This window comes from Eumetopias jubatus, unplaced genomic scaffold (assembly GCF_037043125.1).
Source record: "Eumetopias jubatus isolate StellerSeaLion01/CBP00866 unplaced genomic scaffold, mEumJub1_p1.0 scaffold_12, whole genome shotgun sequence".
In the NCBI taxonomy this organism is placed as follows: Eukaryota; Metazoa; Chordata; class Mammalia; order Carnivora; family Otariidae; genus Eumetopias; species Eumetopias jubatus.
The window spans coordinates 89,421,664-89,444,091 of NW_028274818.1; the positions used below are offsets into that span (position 1 = coordinate 89,421,664).

Consider the following 22,428-nt stretch of genomic DNA (forward strand, 5'->3'; position numbering starts at 1 on the left):
TCACATCATTAATATATCTTATTTAATATAATATTAAATAAGACTATTAAGTATATTCTTTTACTTAAATATTATATAATATTTAATATTTTATAAAAGTATTCTTATTTTTAAAAATACAGGTTTTAGAACTGCAAAGTTAGTTTGTCTACTCAGGTCACTTTGTAAACCTGATGTAGAGATCCCAGTTCTTATGTTACCCACCATTTCTGTTAACACCTTCAAGCCATCTCGTCAGACCAGTTAGCAAAATAACAGGGTGAATATAGCTTTTATTCACACACAGGTGTGGTGTTTAATAATACGTATTTCATTAAACATAATTGGTTTTTCATGGTTGAAAAATCATTGGCCTGAATCACATCTTTCTAAAGGCTAAAGAAATCAGAGCAATCTGATACTGCAATCTAGCTGTGCCTGGCTGAAAAGGAGGAACTTGCTTGGTTTTAAGACAAATACTGGGTTCTGAGAATTAACAAAGTGAAAAGCACAGGGTGAGGGGAGAATGGAAGGAGCTGCTCTGGGAGAAAGGTGACCCCACCTTCAATCTTCTCTATATAGGGTTTTGGATTTATTGCCTATTGTTTTGTTTTACTGAATCAGAAACCAAGGATACGTTTAGACTTGAGACTTGTGATCTGTTATTTAGAACCTCTCAGGTGGGATGTGAGCAAATCCTGAGTAGTTTGAAGCATGAGAGTGCTGTGGGTGTTCCTTCTCTGTTAAATACATTCAAAAGCCAAATCCCCAGAGACTTAATTTCTTAAAAAGGAATGATTTCCACAAGTCCAGGAAACTATATTCTGAAGAATCATTCTTTTGTGGTTTTGGCAGGGGTTTGGGGGTGGGGGAGAGAGACAAGGGAAAGATGTAGCAAGAAACCATGACTTACATCTAGGAAGGTATCAGTGTCAAACTGGGCCATCCGATGTACAAAGACACAGGCTCCCTGAAGCCAGGATGAAAACACACTGCCAATGGCAGCCTTGATCCAGCCAGTGTCAGACATACTCCATATGATATCTGAGGACTTCAGGTCTAGCCAATACCTAAATGATGTGAAGAAGCAACAAGACTGACCAAAAAGCCCCAAAACAAAACAAAACAGAAAAGCAAACAAACTGGAATCTTCAAGAACTGGCCAGAATCTCAGTGGCTACAGAGAAGGGTCAAAAGAAGCCCAAAGGCAAGATGATTGATTCTATCTCCCACTTTTGTTAGAGGACTTTCTCAGAATCCTAGGTAATCTGAAAGTAGAGAGGAAGGCTGGGTTTGACATGATATTCTGAGTTTGTTCATGGATGCAACAAATATTTATTGTGCAAATATATGCTAGGCACTGTTCTCCCTAGCACAGTGAGTGAAGTAGACCAGATATCTGCTCTTACTTTAGCAAGACAGACAGCAGATAAGCACACAATAAAATGAGTAAGAATATAAACCAGAATCATAATTTCAAATAATGATACGTGCTCTGAGGAAAATAAAACAGGGTGAAGTGATAGTTTTAGGGTACCTGGGAAGGCCTTTCTGGGTGGGTGAATTTACTTGGCAATGAGAAGGAACCAGGCATGCTGTTGTGGAGATGGGGTCAAAGTTGGTTCCTGTATATCACCCTGCACTCACCACACAAGTGCATTCCTTAATCCCCATCACCTATTTAACCCATAAATTCTTGCTTGATCAGTTGGTGAGATGATGCCATTTACTGAGCTAAGGCTGGGCAGGGGCATCAAGGATTCTGTTTTGTAGATGTTACACTGGAGAAATCTAATAGTCATCCAGGTGGAGGTGTCAGCTAGGCAGTTGGATATACATGTTGGCAGCTCAGGGGAGAGTTTAGCAAAAATGGTTTTCTTCCCTACCTTCCACAGAGGGTGTAGCCAATTCCGAGGCTGCTCTGAGAGTGCTGGGCCATCTTGGGAGAGCCTGTGGTCCCACTGGTGAAATAAATGGCCATTGGTTCTTGACTTCCTGTCTCCACACAGCTGTGCTCTGCAGAGGCAGATCTGTAAAATATGGGTCCAACCCAACATGGTGGCTGAAGATGGCACACCTGTTTAACTCTGAGATTATAATATATATACATATATATGTATTTTTTTTCTTGGTTACTTGTGCCCTCTGGATACCAGAAAAGAGTTAATAGAACAAAACCTAATCCAAAGCCTCCTTGAGAGGAATTTCTCAATAAATCTTAAAGGGATTTTGCAGATCAGTGCTAAGCTTTAACAACTCATTTCTCTCTCTTTTTAAGCACCACCTCTGCACAGGCCACATTGATAGCCAAGATGACTTTCAATATCAATGACAAAAGGATGTGTATTTTATTTACTTAAACATTTTTTTCTAAGTGCTTTTTTTTAATCTGTAATTTTTTAAAAATCAGTCATGAGTCTTTGTGAACTGTTTATTAACATTTCAGGAGTTTTTATGATTTAAAGGAAGATCTTTTGGCATTTGAATCAAACTTTTTCATACTTTTTATTCAACATCTGCATCACTGGCAGTCACAGTTAGGTGCTTACCATATAGCATCTAGTTCTTCTTCCTTGCACTAATAAAACTCTGATTTTGTTCTGGTATCAGGCAGTTATATGCTTCAGGGGAGACTGTTCCTTATATAGTTCCAGGGGGTGAATCTTGATAATCCTAAGCCAACTGTGGTAATTCTCATGCCAGAGACTGATTTAGGAATGGGCACACATACAGTTACAGTCAATGAGATTTAAAGGCTTTCTGGAAAATGTTTCCTTAATACAAATCAAAACCACAATGAGATACCACCTCACCTGTCAGAATGGCTAAACTTAACAAGTCAGGAAATGACAGATGTTGGCGGGGATGTGGAAAAAGGGGAACGCTTTTACACTGTTGGTGGGAATGCAAGCTGGTGCAGCCACTCTGGAAAACAGTATGGAGGTTCCTCAAAAAGTTGAAAATAGAGCTACCCTATGACCCAGCCATTGCACTACTGGGTATTTACCCCAAAGATACAAAGGTAATGATCTGAAGGGGCACCTGCACCCCAATAACAGCAATGTCCACAATAGCCAAACTGTGGAAGGAGCCCAGATGTCCATCAACAGATGAATGGATAAAGATGTGGTGTGTATATATATATATACACAATGGAATACTACTCAGCCGTCAAAAATGGTATCTTGCCATTTGCAGCAAAGGGGATGGAACTAGAGGCTATTATGCTAAGCGAAATAAGTCAGAGAAAGACAATTTTCTCAGCCTTTTCTCACTCAGACTTGGGGGTGAACCCCCCCTTGGGTCCTCCAGCTTCTGTCAGGCTGGTGTGAAGGACAAGTGCCTCTATTGAGACCTACATGAACTTCTAACCCACAGAATCCTGAGCAAATAAAATGATTGTTGTTTTATGCCAATAAGTTCTGGGATGTCTTATAGCTCAGTATTGGATAACTGATAAAATACCTGAGAATTTTGGAGACTTGTATATCATTTCCTGAGTTTAAGGAAATAAGGTCGAGGATGCCATTTTAATTCATTTTGATGATGAGTGAATAAGATTGTCATTAAAATGGTAAAGCAATGAGGATTAATTATATAAACATACAACTATATTGTCAAACATTGTTTCATGAAATACTAATATGATTTTCTTGGTAACTTGCCTTCTCCCCCCCAAAATAAAAAGAAAATATCATTCAGTTATATTGATTTTTTTCAGCATATGCCAAATTTGAGAAGAACCAAATTAGAGTGACCACCCTGGGGACTAATCCAGGTGGGGGAAGATGTGGGTCTGAATCTGTGCCCTGGTGAATGGGATGGAGGGAAGGAGGCAAAGTAAAGAACTAGTAGGACTTGGAGATTGATTGGACTTGGAGGATGAAGGAAGGAGGCAAGGCTGATCTGCTTTCTAACATGGGTGACTGGGAGAATCACATGCTTTATCAACTAAGCCAGCCAGGTACCCCTCAATAATTATTTTTAAAGATATGCTATAATTCAGCAGTCAGTAAAGAGCATCAAATTATGTTCAGGGGATATGTGTGTGTGTGTGTGTGTGTGTGTGTGTGTGTGTGTGTGTGTGTGTGTGTGTTTGTATATATGTATATATGGTGAAGTTGGTGTGTGGGGGCTGGACAAAGAGGGATTTCTTCACAATATCTAATACTGTGGGGGAAAAAAACCACTATTTAATGCTTCTCAATCCAGTGTGGAAAGCTTTAATGTAAGATTTTAAATTTCTTTTTTCTTTTACCAAAAGAGGACACATTACAATCTGTGGATGATAAAGAGATTTTCAATTAGTGATGTCATTGACTGATTCTCTTTCTTTGGACACCTGAGTTTTATATTTCTGGATTTTTCAGAACTGATTATATGTTGATGACTTCCAGATTTGTATCTTAAGTCCTTGAGTCTGAGACTCATGTATCTACTACCTGCTAGACATTTGGATGTTCACAGATCCCTCAATCTTAATATGTCCAACTTTAAAATCTTTCTCCAGCTGATACTACCCACCCATTCAGTCACCCATGTTAAAAAGCAGATAAACCTTGACTCCTTCCTTCATCCTCCAACTCAGATCTTCTATTAGGTGATTCTTTTATGGGAAGGAGTCTGGATCAACTGACAGTATTGCTAAGTGCTTGGAGGCAAGAAGACTCCGAGATATAGTTGCAATTGATGTTATCGCTGGTACTGTAGATCAGGCGGGAGAAAATACTCACTGAAATAATTCCTGGAAGCTGAGCCACCCATTCTGGCTGCATGGAGACACCAGGAGTTTGGTCTTCAAGTCGGGACATTCTGACACAATGGACTCCACGGCTGGGACCACCTCCTCACTGGCCACAATACACTTGGCCTTGGATGCTTGCAGCCGATAGAGAATGTCTTTTGCTCTCAGCTGGGTTGTTCCTGGCATGAAGACCAGCCCTGGGAAAGAGAGAGAACCCTGAGCTGAAACAGAACTCTTGTCCCTTAGGTAAGATTATGGACTATGGAAACAGGCTTTGTGCTTGGGTGGGGAACATGGCCTTTAGCTACTCCTGTCTTGGTCCCCACGGACATCCCACAGGACCCTGGTCACTGGGAGATCCTTAGAGCAGTGGCTTCAGAGTCTGATAGTCCTTGGGTCTAATTCTGTCCTTGTGACTTACTAGCTTTGTGACCTTGAGCATGTTACTTGATCTCTCTGTGCCTTCCTTTCCTTATCTGTAAAATGGGGAAAATAATAGTAAGTGTCTGGCATATAGTAGGCATTATAATGGTGGGCTATTATTATGTAACATTTTTGTGGAACATTTGAATCATCATTATGTAGTACTTAAATAACATTTTACAGCTCATTAGAAATTTTCAGGAACATTATCTTACTCAATCTTCTGAACCAATGGTCTCCAAAGTGAGTTCTGCAAGGTAATCCACTGAAGAGGAGAAGAAAAATTAGAATTTAAAAAGATTTTGAGGGGCACCTGGGTGGCTCAGATGGTTAAGCATCTCTTCGGTTCAGGCCATGATCCCAGGGTCCTGGGATCGAGCCCACATCAGGCTCCTGGCTCAGCGAGGAGCCTGCTTCTCCCTCTCTCTCTGCTTCTCTCCCTGCTCATGCTTTCTCTTTCTCTCTCTCTGTATCTCTGTGTCTCAAATGAATAAATAAAATCTTAAAAAAATTTTAAAAAGTTTTGAGATAATAGTATTCTTTATGTTTTAATCTCATGTATATTTTATAATACGCATGCTATATTGTGCAGAAGAACAATAAAAATAATTATATCCAGATGGGAGGATGTGTATCCCAAATACCTTTATTGATAGATTATGTGATCAGAAGAGCCTGGAGGCCACTGTCCTAAGCAGCCATGTAGGTCCATGCTGTTGGAATTTGAAATTGAGTCATAGCCAATGAGTGGCAGAATCAGCCCTCAAACCTGGGTCTTCCCAGTGGTCTGGAATCATCAAAGTTTGCCTACACTCCTTTGGTGATGCTTAGTTTATCCCACTTTTCACTCCATTCTAAACACTGGCCTGAGATGGGCCTGATTTTACAATACCAGTTCCTTATGAAAAGAGCATATATGGGAGAATTAGATGAAAGACAGAGGGAAGGTGGTTTGCTCTTTCTAAAGTGAATCAGTGAAGGAAAGAGAACTGTATGTAAGGCATTACAAATAGCCACAACCATTTATTGAGCACTTATTATGTGTCTGCTATCTCACTCAAAATCAACCCCAGTATATAGATGACAACAAGCCCAAGGGTCACAAAGTCAGTAAGGGGCAGAACCAGGATTCAAAGATACATTTCCTAGACTCCCAAGACCCATGCTCATTTCTTGGTGAGTTTCCTAGTCAGTGAAATGGGGAGATGTGGATTTGAATTCCTAGAAAGGAGACTATACTCATTGAATATATCTTAAAACCTTTCACATGTCATCACCTCTTGGTAAAATGAATATATATATATATGACATTAAAGAAGTTAATTAAGAAAATACCTAACTGGATCTCAAATAGTACACTCTATATAAAAATATTATTTATTTTGCAAACACTTGCTCTTTTTTTTTTTTTAAGATTTATTACTTTATTTATTTGTCAGAGAGAGAGAGCACAAGTAGGAGGAGCGGTAGGCAAGAGGGAGAAGCAGGCTTGAGCAGCGGATGCGGGACTCGATCCCAGGCCCCTGGGATCATGACCTGAGCCGAAGGCAGATGCTTATCTAACTGAACCACCCAGACATCCCACAAACACTTGTTCTTAATGGCTCAAAAATTATTAGTACTCTTGGTAGATTTGTGACATGAATGTGTTCAGTGGATAGAGTGGGGGTTAAGGAAAAGTTCTCGTCTGGTGGATTTCAGACTGTATACACTTTACAGCAAAAGCAAAATATTTTGCCACATGGTACAAAACAAAACATCTCAGTATTCACTCAGAAGATTTAATAACTCTGAATTAGAAAACAATCCTCAGCTGCTTGCTTAACATTTAATTAACTGAATGTTTTGACCATTTAGCTTGTGGGTTCATTTTTAATCTTGGCATTTCCCAAATTGCTTAGATTATGTTAAGTAATAGTGAGTACATTTTTAATGACAAACCACTTTTAATCTCCTTTCAACCCACAATTGTTTTCACATTTCCAAGTTTCTTTTTATACTGAATGCAAAAAGAATTTTATCTATTGCTTTTTTAAAAATTTAATATTGGCAGTAAGAACATTTTTCAACACCATTATGAAATCCTTATAATTGGTCTTTTAAATGATATCCCATCAGGTTGAGTTATCATAATTTCAACCAGCAGTGAATATACCTCTACTAAACTTTGTTAGCTAAGTCGTGATTTATTTAATCATTTCTATATAGTTGTTTCCAATTTTTTTCTCTTATTAATGATATTGTAACAAACATCTTTGTGTTCTCTACAGTAGTTTTTCCTTTGGTATTCTTATTTATTTTTAATCAATTTATAAACATTTATATCATGCTCTGGAGTAGGAATTGGCAAACTTTCAGTAAAGGGCCAGATAGTAAATATCTTAGGCTTTGTGGGCCATTCCATCTCTGTCTCAATTAATAATTCTGCTGTTGTGGAGTAAAAAGAGCCATAGACAATATGTAAATGAGCAAGCATGACTGTATCCCACTAAAACTTTAAAACTTTATTTATGAAAATAAGTGGCCAACCCATAGGCCATGGTTTTTGTCAACCTCTGTCCTAGAGGGGAAAACAATACTGTGGAATTTTTATTTGGGGTACATTATAAATTACTACTTTGGTAGAAAATGTGTCATTGAATACATTAATCTTTTTGCCTAGAAAGAGGCAGAGGTTTTCCAACTGGGATCCACAGTCATATTCTTAAAAGTCCTTACATTCTTTTTTTTTTTTAATTTTTAAAATTTTTTTAAAGATTTTATTTATTTATTTGACAGAGAGAGAGACAGTAAGAGAGGGAGGACAAGCAGGGGTAGTGGGAGAAGCAGGCTTCCCAGGGAGCAGGGAGCCGGGAGCCCAATGCGGGGCTCGATCCCAGGACCCTGGGATCATGACCTGAGCTGAAGGCAGACGCTTAATGACTGAGCCACCCAGGGACCCCTAAGTCCTTACATTCTAAAATGCTTTTTCTTCCCTTAGTATTTTCATATCAGGGAGAATCCAAATATATTCAAGATCATCTATATATATTCATAACCAGCTCTGCCAAGAGGCATTATTATCCACATTTGCTTTGATAGAGCTTTGTGTTTAAATCCCAATTGCGGGGCACTTGGGTGGCTCAGTTGGTCAAGCATCTGACTCTTGATTTCAGCTCAGATCCTGATCTCACAGTTGTGGGATCAAGCCCCCCATGGGGCTCCATGCTGAGATCTCTCTCTCCCTCTGCCTCTGCCCCCTCTCCCCTCTCTCTCAAAAAATAAATTAAAAAATCTTTAAAAATAAATAAATATATCCCAACTGCATAGCTTTCTAGCTGTGTGACTTCGGACAAGTTCTTAACATCTCTGAACCTTAGTTTCCTCTCTTGCAAACCTCTTTTTTTTTGTAATATCCACCTCTTGATAATAATAGTTATTATTATTCCGCTATTCTGCCTTTTCTTATCATATTGAGAGATGGTTGTTATTTATCTCAACTCTTATTTTTCTGTTCTTTGTAAGCATAACAATTCAGAAAAACCTCAAATTTCATTCTCTCTGTTTCTGCATGATTTAGAAATGTTAAGTATCGGGGCACCCGGTGGCACAGTCGGTTGAGCATCTGACCTTTGGTTTCTGCTCAGGTCATGAGCTCAGGGTGGTGAGGTGGAGCCCCAAGTCTGGCTCTGCACTCAGTGTGGGGTCTGCTTGAGATTCTCTCTCCCTCTCCTCCCCCTGCCTACACATGCACACTTGTATGTGAATAAAATGAATAAATGAATAAATAAATCCTTTTTTAAAAAAGAAATGTTAAATATTGGCACTGACCTGTTCGCATACAAGCCACATTTACAAGCCACCACTCTGGGATACGGGGCAGGATCACGGCCACTCGGTCTCCTCTCTTTAGGCCGCAGGGCTTGGTGAGCACATTGGCAGCCTTTCGGGACAAGGAGCCCAGTTCTTCAAAGCTCCATTTCACTTCATCCCCTCTGCCATTCACCCACCACAGGGCTGGGTTGGCTGGTCTCTCTCCTGTCTGGCCATGGGCACATGGGAAAGAAAGAAAGCTTACATGACTGGTCTACCAAATAGATGGGACACATCTGCCATTACTTGCCCTCAGCACCCATGCTGGTGGACTCTGGTAATAGCACCCCGGTTTGTCTTTGGTAGAACTACTCCTCTCCTACTGAATACAGCCTAGGTGAGACAACCCATCAGGGTAATTGTCCACCCAGCAGTGGGTGGCATGTGACCCATGTTGGGTGAGTCAGACCTTCTTTCCCGGATTTTGAGTTTTCTGAGAAGAACCAAAAGATAGAATATGGTTGAAAAAATACCTGTGTATGGGCCTTTGGTGCTTACATATCCCCGGGAAGCTGTCCTGGTCTTGCTGAGACTGACTTTCCAGTTTGCAACCCAGTTTTGTGAGCACTCCCATGTCCAATAAATGTTTTTTCCTGATTAAGTTAGATTCTGTTCCATCCAAATAACCCCAATTTTTGTACTAAGGTTGATTAGGAACTTAACATCTTTTTTTTTTTTTTTTTAACCCAAAAGGCTGGGTATGGGTATGGGTTTCATAGGTAACAAAGAACAAGATGGTGGGGCCTTTGGGGGAGGTTCATCAAGGGATTGATTTCTGGAGGAAACTTCTCATATGGTTTTACAGAGTACACTGTCTATGCTGCAAAACCTCTTTGCTTTATGTGTTACCTGGGAAAAAAATTTACTCCTCCTTTCTTCCCCTATCTGGAATATCTGGAATGCTCCTTTTACCTTTCCTGGTTGGAAACTATTTCAAAACTCAATTTCCATTTTACTTCCTCTGTGAAGGTTTCCTCAGGCTCCTCTTTTTCTCCTCTCTGACTTCTCTGTGTTTCTGCAGCAATGTGCTCAAATGCCAGATGACTCCATTACACTGTATCATAGGCCCTGTCCTATGGGTATAAGCCCCCTAAGATCAGGGGCTGTTTCCTGTACCCTTGGGACTGGTGACCTTGGATAAGGAGCTTAACTTCTCTGAGGTTAATTTCCTTATCTGCAACCCCCCAGGTTGGTGATAGGGATTTGATGAAATAATATAGGTCAGTATTTCTCAATCTTTAGTCATTGGAGTATCACTGTTTTTGCCAGATCTGTCTACACCTGTGTGTGCTATTGTTCCTTTTGTGTATGTGTGTGTGGGTGGGTTTAACTTTTTTATTTTAACTGCCAAACTGTTTTCTAAAGTGGCTGTACCATTTTACATTTGCACCAACAGTGAAATAGTTACAGTTGCTAACACTTGACATGGTCACCCTTTTTAGCATTTTAATAAGTATGCAGTAGTATAATTGTGACTTTAATTTGCATTTCCCTAATGACCGCTGATGTTGAGCATCTTTACACGTGCCCTAATGAACTCTGTTACTCATGTATTGGGTTATTTTCTTATTAATGAATTTTGAGACTTAAGGATATAGTCAGTCTGGATATAAGTCCCTTATCTGATATCTGTTCTACAAATATGGTTTCCAGGTCTGTGGCTTATCTTTTCATTCTTTCTTTATTTTTATTTTATTTTATTTTATTTTATTTTATTATTTTATTTTATTTTATTTTATATTTTATTTTATTTTATTTTATTTATTTTATTTTATTTTATTTTTTATTTTATTTTATTTTATTTTATTTATTTTATTTTATTTATTATTTTATTTATTTTATTTTATTTTATTATGTTATGTTGGGCACCATACATCATTAGGTTTTGATGTAGTGTTCCATGATTCATTGTTAGCGTATAACACCCAGTGCTCCATTCAATACATGCCCTCCCTATCACCCATCGCCGGGCTAACCCATCCCCTCATCTCCTCTCCACACCTGTGTTATTGTTCTTTGTATTTTTCTTTACATTCACTCACTTTTCTTGTACATATTTACTTAAGAAGGAAAATGTATTTACTCGTCACCATAATTGGAGAACTAGTACCGTTTGTTAAAAATAGGTTACTATAAAATAAATATATTAAAAACAAAATACGCCCAGAGATTTTCAACTTCTACCTGCTCTTTTGTTCAAAAGAGAGTTTAGCAAGTATAAGAGAGCTGTTAAAGATGTAAATGGATTTAAAGGAAGACTATCCTCTCAGTTTAATAGGAAAGATTGATTCAACATTATTTGAAACCCTGTATATCTTCTCAGGCACAGGTCCTTGCAGTGAATTTTGGTAAGCACTGATAGGTAAGTATCTAGCTCAGTAAGCAGGGATTTGACCTGAGGCTACACTGCAAACACTCAAGGCTTTTTGCTTTATTCTTTTCAATGTTGGATTCTCTCCTAATCACTCCAGTGATGACTATTATTTTAAAATAGTAGCAATGTTCACAATAGCCAAACTGTGGAAGGAGCAGAGATGCCTTTCAACAGATGAATGGTTAAACAAGATGTGGTACATATATACAATGGAATATTATTCAGCCATCAGAAAGGATGAATCCCCACCATTTGCATCGACATGGATGGAACTGGAGGGGATTATGCTTAGTGAAGTAAGTCAAGCAGAGAAAGACAATTATCATATCATTTCACTCATATGTGGAACATAAACAATAGCATGGAGGACCATAGGGGAAGGGAGGGAAATCTGAAGGGGGAGAAATCAGAGAGGGAGACAAACCATGAGAGACTGTGGACCCCGGGAAACAAACTGAGGGTTTCGGAGGGGAGGAGGGTGCAGGGATGGGGTAACAGGGTGATGGGTATTAAGGAGAGCACATGTTGTGATGAGAACTGGGTGTTATATGCAACTAATGAATCATTGAACATTACATCAAAAACTAATGATGTACTATACAGTGGCTAACTGAACATAATAAAAAAAATTTTTTAAATGAATAAATTAAAAAAACAGACCAAAGCTCAAATTACTGCTTTTTGGATAAGCCTGTGACCAGCCCAAACCGATGAATGGAGAGCAAAGAGCTGCTGTGTGGGACTTGGAGAAAATGAAGAAAAAGAGGCAGGACTCTGCAAGTAATCACCATAAGGGGGACTGAGGAGGATCCAGAGAAAGACAGCATGTGGAGTTGTGGATTAAAGATCTTGCCTGGGGAGAGCAGAGGGCAAGAGGAAAACAAACAAAGGAAACCAAGAAGGATGGAAGAACTGAACTAAGAGTGGTAAATGGACCACGGAACAAGGAAATGGAAGCCTGAGATATACGCGGATACCAAGCATCTAATAGAAGCCTGTCATGTCATACCTTCTCCTTTTGGGACCACTGGTCCAGCACATCCCCAGCAAAGTTAAAGTTCTTAGGCAGTGACTTCTCACAGCGATTTATGGCGTCAAAGTCAGCAAGAGTCAGAGGCGCCCAAAACTGATGATCTTTGTGAAGGTACCGGCCAGTTAGCTTGGCAAGCCAAATGAATCTGAATGTTTGGTATCGGAAAAAAATCATCATGATTCCCAAAGGGCTTTGTCAACTGATATGGATGTGGAAGTTCTGCAGCCTGTGAGGAGAGATGAGTGGAGAGCGTTAGTTTCTTTGGATGCTCTGTGATGAGATTGGGAAGTGGATTGTGGCTGTGGGCCCACCCCCCCAGGAAGTTGGGGAACACCTGGAAAAGACCCATTCTTCTTCAGAGCTGTGGCAGTCAGCCCTCACCAGTCTCCCTGCGACTGGCCTCTCCCTCTTCATTCTATGATCAGATTATTCTTAAAAACAAAACAAAACTAACGACTATAGAATTGTCAAGCTCCCATCTTCTGTCCCTACCCTCTCCCCCAACCAAACAATAGACAAACAGAATATTTGCTGCCACAATGGACATTCAAGCCCTGCTTCTGTCTGCTTCATACTTGATTCTACTGTATTTTCTAACTCCTCTCCTTGAATTTCCTCTTCCAGTAAAAGCAGCCCACTCACTTTTCTTGAATGTCCATTTCTAGCTGTAGGATTTAGTCTGTCATCCCCCTTCCTTCTGGCTTCCCTGCCTTCCTTTCCCCCTCACTTCTTCATTATAATTGGTTAGGAACCTTGATTTAAGTCCTGGCTTAGCAACTTTAAGTGATTAGGAAATCACTTACCCTTCATGCACCTCAATTTTCTCATCTGTAAATGGGGGAGGAATATAATGCCTGTCTCCTAGGGTTATTATGAGGATTTAATAAGATAATGTGTGTAAAATGCCCAGGATGTAGACAGTACCTTCAAAGTGTTAACTAATGCTTTTGTTAAGATTATTTTCATTAGTACCCTGGTGGCATAGGTTCATGAAATAGTTTTACTTCATGAATCAGGAGACCTGGACTTTACTCTGGACTCTTTCAAAACTAGCTTTGTGACATTGGTAAAGTCACCTTCCTACTGCCATCTGTAATTTAACATTTTTTAAAAATAGTACTGTTATTTCTTCCTCTGACTTTCCATAATATGCACCAGTATTCTTCACGTGACAGTTTTCTACCTTATATTATTGTTTTCAATATATGTGCCTTGTCTCCCTAACCTACCTAGATGGTGTGGGTAGAGCCTGTGTATTTCATTCTTATTACTTAACATTGACTTACAGAGCTGTCTTCAATAACAGAAGCCAGTGTTTTTCAGTGCTTGCTGTACACTAGGCATTCTGCATTCCTGATATCATTTAGCATTCATGACGAGCTTGTGAGGTTGGTGCCATTATTATCTCTATTTTACAGATGGGAAAACTGAGACCTCTGTAGACTTAAGTAACTTGACCGAGGTCATCCATCTTATAGTGGCAGAGGCCAGGTTTCCACCTTTATGGCCTGACCTCAGAGCTTGCGTACTCAACCTCTCTGCTATTCAGCCTCCTTTGTGTTGTTGCCTTCTTCAGTAAGGGTTTCTTGCTGAAGATGAATACCCTTATCTTTTTGCCTTCCAGTCCTACTTAGTTGCCTTGTATGGGATGGAAAACTCCGCAGGTGCAAAGGGTGCCTGAGTCTGCCGCATGGTGATAACACAAACAGCAGAACAAAGGGTGCAGGGTGTACCATCCCCTCATTGTTGTTGTCAATCCTTCTTTACTGCTCAGAGTGACGTCTGGAGAAGCAAGAGGCCCATTTGGTTCAAATGCAATTTACCGTAGCCCAGGAAGAGCTATTTCTGGCCATACCATTGGTATTAAATTCTCCATTATGTCAAGGAAGAAAGAAGAGGGACCACCTGGGCAAGTGTGGTGGAGGTAGCAAGAGGAGAGAAGGGTGGGGAGAGGGAAAGTAGTGGGGGCCATGCTTATGATTTAGCATTTTGCTGAAAGTGAGACCCAACTTCTCTCCTAAACACACACATATACACCCACCCACCCACCCACCCACACACGTGTGCACATGTGTGTATGCACATATGCAGCACACATACTTGCATCCACACTTGCCTCTCTGGATGCCCTTTGCCAAGTTGCTTAATATCTCCAAGTTCCATTTCATCTGTGCAGTGAGAGTAAAGGTAGTACCTTCTTCATTGGTTAATTGTGGGGTTTAAGTGAGCACCTTACCACAGTGCCTGGTGGGTAGCTAGGACTGCGTAAACGTTGCACATTAAAAATCAAACTTCACAACTGTTTATGGCAGAAGGCTTTCACTGTTTGATATCAAAGAAACTAGAAAAGCTATTGGATTGGAGCCACCAATATCTTGGTGGCTTATTTTTGCCTCTTTTAATGTCCTGTCACTGTGCTCCTGGCTCTTGGGGTTGAACTCAGCCCCCATCAGTCTGAAGCATTCTAGTCTTCACTTCCATCATTTTGACCTTTCTTTGTCCCAGCTTAATGATCAATTGGAAAGATTATCAAAACATGGGACACCTGAAACATTCTTGCTTCCTAAGGAGAATAGCACAGATAATAGAGCAGATAGTTTTTAATGCAAATCTCCTCCATCTTCTCCTCCAAACTGAAAAAATGATTTTTTCATGAGTTGTTCTGATTTCCCATACCTCCATAGATAAATTTGCCATATCATCAAATTAACATGCCAATAAATCTAAAATGAAATATCATAAAATAGATCTGATCTGAATATACGCTTTAGCATTATCTGCATTATGTGCAGAATCAGTGAAATAGGTCTTACATATGTAAACACAATCATTACTAATAAAATACTAATCAAGATATCACAGAGTAGGATTTTTCAATTAAACTGTAAAATTTTTTTGCCAGTAACATTTCTTCTATCTCTTTGGTCTACTATTGATTTTCTGGATAAATTTGTACAGATAGGCCTTTAGGGAGACCATGAAACTCTGAAAATCTGCCATTTTGCATTGAACACAGCCATTTCCTGACTTTGGATCCTGTGGGAAGTTCATATGATTCCAGGGTCAAATTTGAGAATCACTGACTCTTTTAGGTCAAGACGTTGTCTAAGTAGAAATTTGTATATACACATGTTTAACAAAATATTTCCCGAACATACCTGTAAAAGTGAGAGAATTTAAGTAGGTGATTTCTAAACTCTTAGTGATTTCCAGTGCGTTAAGGGAAACTTTACCAGTGGAAAGATGTTTGAGCAATTGGTGTGCACTCAGCACTGTGTTTTTTATGCAATGTCTTGTTTAATTATCTCAACACCCTTCAGAGGCAGGCATTTTGTTTTATTTTTATTTTTAAATTTTTTTAAAGAGAGAGAGAGCAAAAGAGCATGAGTGGAGTGGGATGGGGGGGCAGAGAGAGGAGAGAGAGAATCCTAAGCGGGCCCCAGGCTAGGCTGACAAGCCCGATGTGGGGCTTGATCTCACAATCCTGAGATCATAACCCCGAGATCGTGACCTGAGCCGAAATCAAGAGTCCAGGTGCTTAACAGACTGAGCCACCCAGGCGCCCCCAGGCATTTTGTTTTACCTATAAAGTGACTGAGGCGGTGAGAGGTAAATAATTAACAAAAGCCATTCATGGAGCATGCAACACAAATTCCAGGCTGCGTTTGTTGTCTCCAAAGCCAATGCAAGGAAATGCTATCACAGATTTTTGCTGTATTTCTATCAACCTTCATAAAGTTGAACAGTCCATTTTCCTGTCAAAGGGACATTTATCCAGGGTTGAATCAGCAGTTATCCAATTATGGCAAGACGATGGAACTCTTAGTGCTCTGTTCTCTACATTTAAACACACTCTCACAACTTCTCATTTACTAGAAGCACTTCCATGTTACCACATGCATTTTTTCCTTACCAGAAAATGTTATTATTGATGCAGAAAGGCCTTCAGCTTCTTCACAAAGACTCAGTTCTGTATCTGCCAAAAAATTGGTTCCTTCCTTCTTTTCTTTTGGTGACATCTATGCCATTATAGTCCCAAGTCTCTAGTGCACAGTTGGGAGGATCATAATCCTGTGAGTTGACGTTTCTCTGGGCAACTTGTGGTTAAAGCAACAATTTATAAGACACAGCTGGGAGGGGAGAGAGGAAATGCAGTAGCAACTTCCTCTTACGGTTCAGTGCTAAGCCCCAGCAGATTAGCGGATTATTCTTGTCCATGGAGCTGATAATATCAAGATCCATACTGCTCAATGGCCTATTATCAGAGTCTGTCATGATTTTCAAGTAGCCTGGAATATTGACATGCTTGACACTTGTGGCATAGCTGGATATAGCCTGGCATCCTGGCAAAAGACAGCCAAGGGAATCATATCTGAAGTCTCAACTCATTGATTAAATTATGAGAAATCCTTCAAAGTCCTGGCTTTTATTGAGCATTGACTATGCGCTAGCCACTACAAGGTGTCTGTCCTGACATGATCTCATTTAGAAATAATTTTGAGACAATGTTGCTGACTGGTTTGAACATAAATTTTGCCTGCTTGTACCTTTGTGAATGTCAGTTGCTGGCAAACAGGAACTGGGTTTAGTGAAGTCTGTGCCTAAATGTTGCTTGTTGATGACAGTGATCAGACATTGACATTTTTCACCTTCAGAGTTCATTGGTACCCCATATGATATCCAGAAGAGAGTATCTCTCATGGGCTCGGACATCAACAGGGCTCCTTGATCCTTTAATGAATGAAGTCCCAAGTGTAGTAGACTGAATAAAGGTTATCCAAAGATATCCATGTCCTAACCTCCAGAAGGTGGGGAGAGGTGGGGAGATTATCCTAGTTTTTATCTGGGTGGTTCTGATGTAATCATAAGAGGGAAGACAGCATCTGGCCAATAGAACAGGCTTAACCAATACTAGTGCTCATTAGGAGGTGGCTTCCTCCTCCCCTGCACATTCCATTCCTCTATTTCTATAGGAAACAATAGAGCTCAACACAGGCAGAGCTCGTGTGCGGGGTGGGTGCAGAAAGTTTCCTGGAGGAGATGAAATTTGAATTGGGCTTTGGAGGTGGCAAGACTATGAGTAGGTGGAAAGGAGAGCTAACAGCCATCTCAGAAAGGGATGACTACATGGAAAAGGCCCAGCTGTACCTGGATCTTCCTATCAATACATTCTTTTTTTTCCCCTCATTTTTTTAAAATTTAAATTTTAGTTAATATAGAGTGCACTGTTGGTTTCTGGAGTAGAATTCAGTGTTTCATCCCTTACATACAATACCAGTGCTCATCGCAAGTGCCCTCCTTAATATCCATCACCCATCTAGCTCATCTCACCCACCCTCCAGCACCTCCTTCCATCAACCCTGTTTGTTCTCTATTGTTGAAAGTCTCATGACTCGTTTCCCTCTCTCCTTTTTTTCTTTTTCCTCTTCCCATGTGTTCACCTGTTTTCTTTCTTAAATTCCATATATGAGCGAGATCTATGGTATTTGTCTTTCTCTGACTGACTTATTTCAACTAGCATAATACACTCTAGCTCCATCCACATCATTGCAAATGGCAAGATTTCATTCTTTTTGATGGCTGAGTAATATTATATATACCACATCTTCTTTATCCATTCATCAGTCGATGGACGTTTGGGCTCTTTCCATAGTTTGGCTATTGTTGATAATGCTGCTATAAACTTCTGGGTGCATGTACACCTTCAAATCTGTATTTTTGTATCCTTTGGGTAAATACCTAGTAGTGCAATTGCTGGATCATAGGGATGTTCTATTTTTAACTTTTTGAGGAACCTCCAAGCTAGTCTCCAGAGTGACCATACCAGTTTGCACCAACAGTGCAAGAGGTTCCCCTTTCTCCACATCCTTACCAATACCTGTTGTTTCTTGTGTTGTTAATTTTACCTGTTCTGACAGGTGTGAGGTGGTATCTCATTGTGATTTTGATTTGTATTTCCCTGATGATGAGTGATGTGCAGCATCTTTTCATGCGTCTGTTAGCCATCTGGATGTCTTCTTTGGAAAAGTATCTATTCATCTATTCAAAAGTATCTATTCATCTATTTCCACTTCTTTGGAAAAGTATCATTCAAAAAATATCTATTCTTCTGCCCATTTCTTAACTGGATTATTTGTTTTTTTGGGTGTTGAATTTGGTAAGTTCTTTATAGAGTTTCAATACTAACCCTTTATCAGATATGTCATTTGCAAATATGTTCTCCCATTCCATAGGTGGTTGCCTTTTAGTTCTTTGATTGTTTCCTTCACTGTGCAGAAGATTTTTTAAAAAATTTTTTATTGTTATGTTAATCACCATACATTATATCATTAGTTTTTGATGTAGTGTTTCATGATTCATTGTTTGTGCATAACACCCAGTGCTCCATGCAGAAAGTGCCCTCTTTAATACCCATCACCAGGCTAACCCATCCTCCCACCATCCCCTCCCCTCTAGAACCCTCAGTTTGTTTTTCAGAGTCCATCGTCCCTCATGGTTCATCTCCCCCTCCGATTTCCCCTGCTTCATTCTTCCCCTCCTGCTGTCTTCTTCTTCTTTTTTTTTTTTTAAAGATTTTATTTATTTATTTGAGAGAGAGAGAATGAGAGAGAGCACGAGAGGGAAGAGGGTCAGAGGGAGAAGCAGACTCCCCGCCGAGCAGGGAGCCCGATGCGGGACTCGATCCCGGGACCCCAGGATCATGACCTGAGCCGAAGGCAGTCGCTTAACCAACTGAGCCACCCAGGCGCCCTTCTTCTTTTTTTTTTTTTTAACATATAATGTATTATTTGTTTCAGAAGTACAGATCTGTGATTCAACAGTCTAGCACAATTCACAGCACTCACCATAGCACATACCCTCCCCAATGTCTATCACCCAGCCACCCATCCCTCCCACCCTCCCCTCCTCTAGCAACCCTCAGTTTGTTTCCTGAGATTAAGAATTCCTCCTATCAGTGAGGTTATATGATACATGTCTTTCTCTGATTGACTTATTTTGCTCAGCATAACACCCTCCAGTTCCATCCACGTCGTTGCAAATGGCAAGATCTCATTCCTTTTGATGGCTGCATAATATTCCATTGTATATATATACACCACATCTTCTTTATCCATTCATCTGTCGATGGACATCTTGGCTCTCTCCACAGTTTGGCTATTGTGGACATTGCTGCTATAAACATCAGGGTGCACATACCCCTTTGGATCCCTACATTTGTATCTTTGGGGTAAATACCCAGTAGTGCAATTGCTGGATTGTATGGTAGCTCTATTTTCAACTGTTTGGGGAACCTCCATACTGTTTTCCAGAGTGGTTGTGCAGAAGCTTTTTATCTTGATGAAGTCCCAATAGTTCTTTTTTTGCTTTTGTTTCCCTTGCCTCTAGCGACATGTCTAATAAGAAGTTGCTATGGCCAAGGTCAAGGAGGTTCCTGGCTGTGTTCTCCTCTAGGATTTTGATGGTTTCCTGTCTCACATTTAGGTCTTTCATCCATTTTCAATATATTTTTGTGTATGGTGTAAGAAAGTGGTTCAGTTTCATTCTTCTGCATATTGCGGTCCAGTTTCCCCAGCACCATTTGTTGAAGAGACTGTCTCTTTTCCATTGGATATTCTTTCCTGCTTTGTCAAAGATTAGTTGAACATAGTTGACCATGGATGACCCCCATTAGTAGTGGGTCCATTTCTGGGTTCTCTTTTCTCTTCTACTGATCTATGTGTCTGTTTTTGTGCCATATCATACTGTCTTGATGATTACAGCTTTGTAATGTACCTTGAAATCTGGAATTGTGATGCCGCCATTTTTGATTTTCTTTTTCAGAATTGCTTTGGCTATTTGGGGTCTTTTGTGGTTCCATATGATTTTAGGATTATTTGTTCTACCTCTGTGAAAAATGCTGGTGGTGTTTTGATAGGAATAGCATTAAATGCGTAGATTGTTTTGGGTAGTATAGAAATTTTAACAATATTTGTTCTTCTAATCCATGAGCATGGAATGCTTTTCCATTTCTTTGTATTCTCTTCAATTTCTTTCATATATGTTCTATAGTTTTCAGAGTACAGATTTTTAACTCTTTTTTTCCTTTTTAATTATATTATGTTATGTTAGTCACCATAAAATACATCATTAGTTTTTGATGTGGTGATCCATGATCCATTGTTGTCGTATAACACCCAATGCTCCATGCAGTACATGCCCTTCTTAACACTCATCAATGAGCTAACCAATCCCCCCTCCCCCTTCCCCTGTTTGTTTCTCAGAGTCCATAGTCTCTCATGGTTCATCTCTCCTTCCAGTTCCCTCCCCCCCCATTTTCCCCTTCCTTCTCCTAGTGTCCTCCATGCTATTCCTTACGTTCCACAAATCAATGAAGCCATATGATAATTGACTTTTCTCTGCTTGACTTATTTCACTTAGCATCATCTCCTCCAGTCCCATCCATGTTGATGGAAAAGTTGGGTATTCATCCTTTCTGATGGCTGAGTCATATTCCATTGTGTTTATGGACCACATCTTCTTTATCCATTCTTCTGTTGAAGGGCATCTCGGCTCTTTCCACAGTTTGGCTATTGTGGACATTGCTGCTGTGAACACTGAGGTGCATATGGCCCTTGTTTTCACTACATCTGTGTGTTGGGGTAAATACCCAGTAGTGCAAATGCTGGGTCATAGGGTAGCTCTATTTTTAACTTTTTGAGGCACCTCCACACTGTTTTCCAAAGTGGCTGTACCAACTTGCATTTCCACCAACAGTGTAAGAGGGTTCCCCTTTCTCCACAACCTCTCCAACATTTGTTGTTTCTTTCCCTGTCCATTTTTGCCATTCTAATTGGTGTAAGGTGGTATCTCAATGTGGTTTTGATTTGAATTTCCCTGATGGCTAATGATGATGAACATTTTTTCATGTGTCTGTTAGCCGTTTGTGTGTCTTCTTAAGAGAAGTGTCTTTTCATATCTTCTGCCCACTTTTTGACTTGGTTATTTGTTTTTTGGGTTGAGTTTGAGAAGTTCTTTATAGATCTTGGATACCAGCCCTTTATCTGTAGTGTCATTTGCAAATATCTTCTCCCATTTTGTGGGTTGCCTCTTTGTTATGTTGATTGTTTCCTTTGCTGTGCAGAAGCTTTTTATCTTGATGAAGTCCCAAAAGTTCATTTTTGCTTTTGTTTCACTAGCTTTTGGAGATGTATCTTGAAAGAAGTTGCTGTGGGCGATGTCAAAGAGGTTACTGCCTATGTTCTCCTCCAGGATTTTGATGGATTCCTGTTTCACACTGAGGTCTTTCATCCACTTTGAGTTTATCTTTGTGAATGGTGTTAGAGAATGGTCCAGTTTCATCCTTCTGCATGTGGTTGTCCAATTTGCCCAGCACCATTTATTGAAGAGACCATCTTTTTTCCATTGCATGTTTTTTCCTGCTTTGTCAAAGATTGGGACCTCAAATAGGGTCCATATCTGGGATCTCTATTCTGTTCCATGGGTCTATATATCTGTTTTTGTACCACTACCATTCTGTCTTGGTGATCACAGCTTTGTAATATAGCTTGAAATCAAGCAACGTGATGCCTCCAGCTTTGTTTTTCTTTTTCAACATTTCCTTGGGGATTTGGGGTCTTTTCTGATTCCATACAAATTTTAAGATTGTTTGTTTCAGCACTTTGAAAAATGTCATTGGAATTTTCATTGGGATGGCATTGAAGGTATAGATGGCTCTGGGTAGCATAGACATTTTAACAATGTTTATTCTTCCGATCCATGAGCATGGAATATTTTTCCATCTTTTTGTGTCTTCTTCAATTTCTTTCATGAGTGTTCCATAGTTCCTAGAGTATAGATCCTTTACTTCCTTGGTTAGGTTTATTCCGAGGTATCTTATGGTTTTTGGTGCTATTGTAAATGGAATTGTTTCTCTAATTTCTCTTTCTACAGTTGCGTTGTTAGTGTATAAGAAAGCAACTGATTTTTGTGCATTGATTTTGTATCCTGCCACATTACTGAATTGCTGTATGAGTTCTAGTAATT

General features: G+C 39.8%; 1 protein-coding gene across 1 annotated transcript in view; it reads right to left on the reverse strand.

The window, feature by feature from the left end:
- LOC114202184 (acyl-coenzyme A synthetase ACSM4, mitochondrial-like) overlaps nucleotides 1-12,582 on the reverse strand; it is a 17,846-nt gene extending 5,264 nt beyond the window's left edge. Inside the window, 5 exon segments of the mRNA XM_088017069.1 lie at nucleotides 893-1,049; nucleotides 1,866-2,009; nucleotides 4,713-4,920; nucleotides 8,957-9,167; nucleotides 12,382-12,582. Of these exon segments, the coding sequence (XP_087873195.1) occupies nucleotides 893-1,049; nucleotides 1,866-2,009; nucleotides 4,713-4,920; nucleotides 8,957-9,167; nucleotides 12,382-12,582 (921 nt within the window).
- Nucleotides 12,583-22,428: the final 9,846 nt, after the last annotated feature.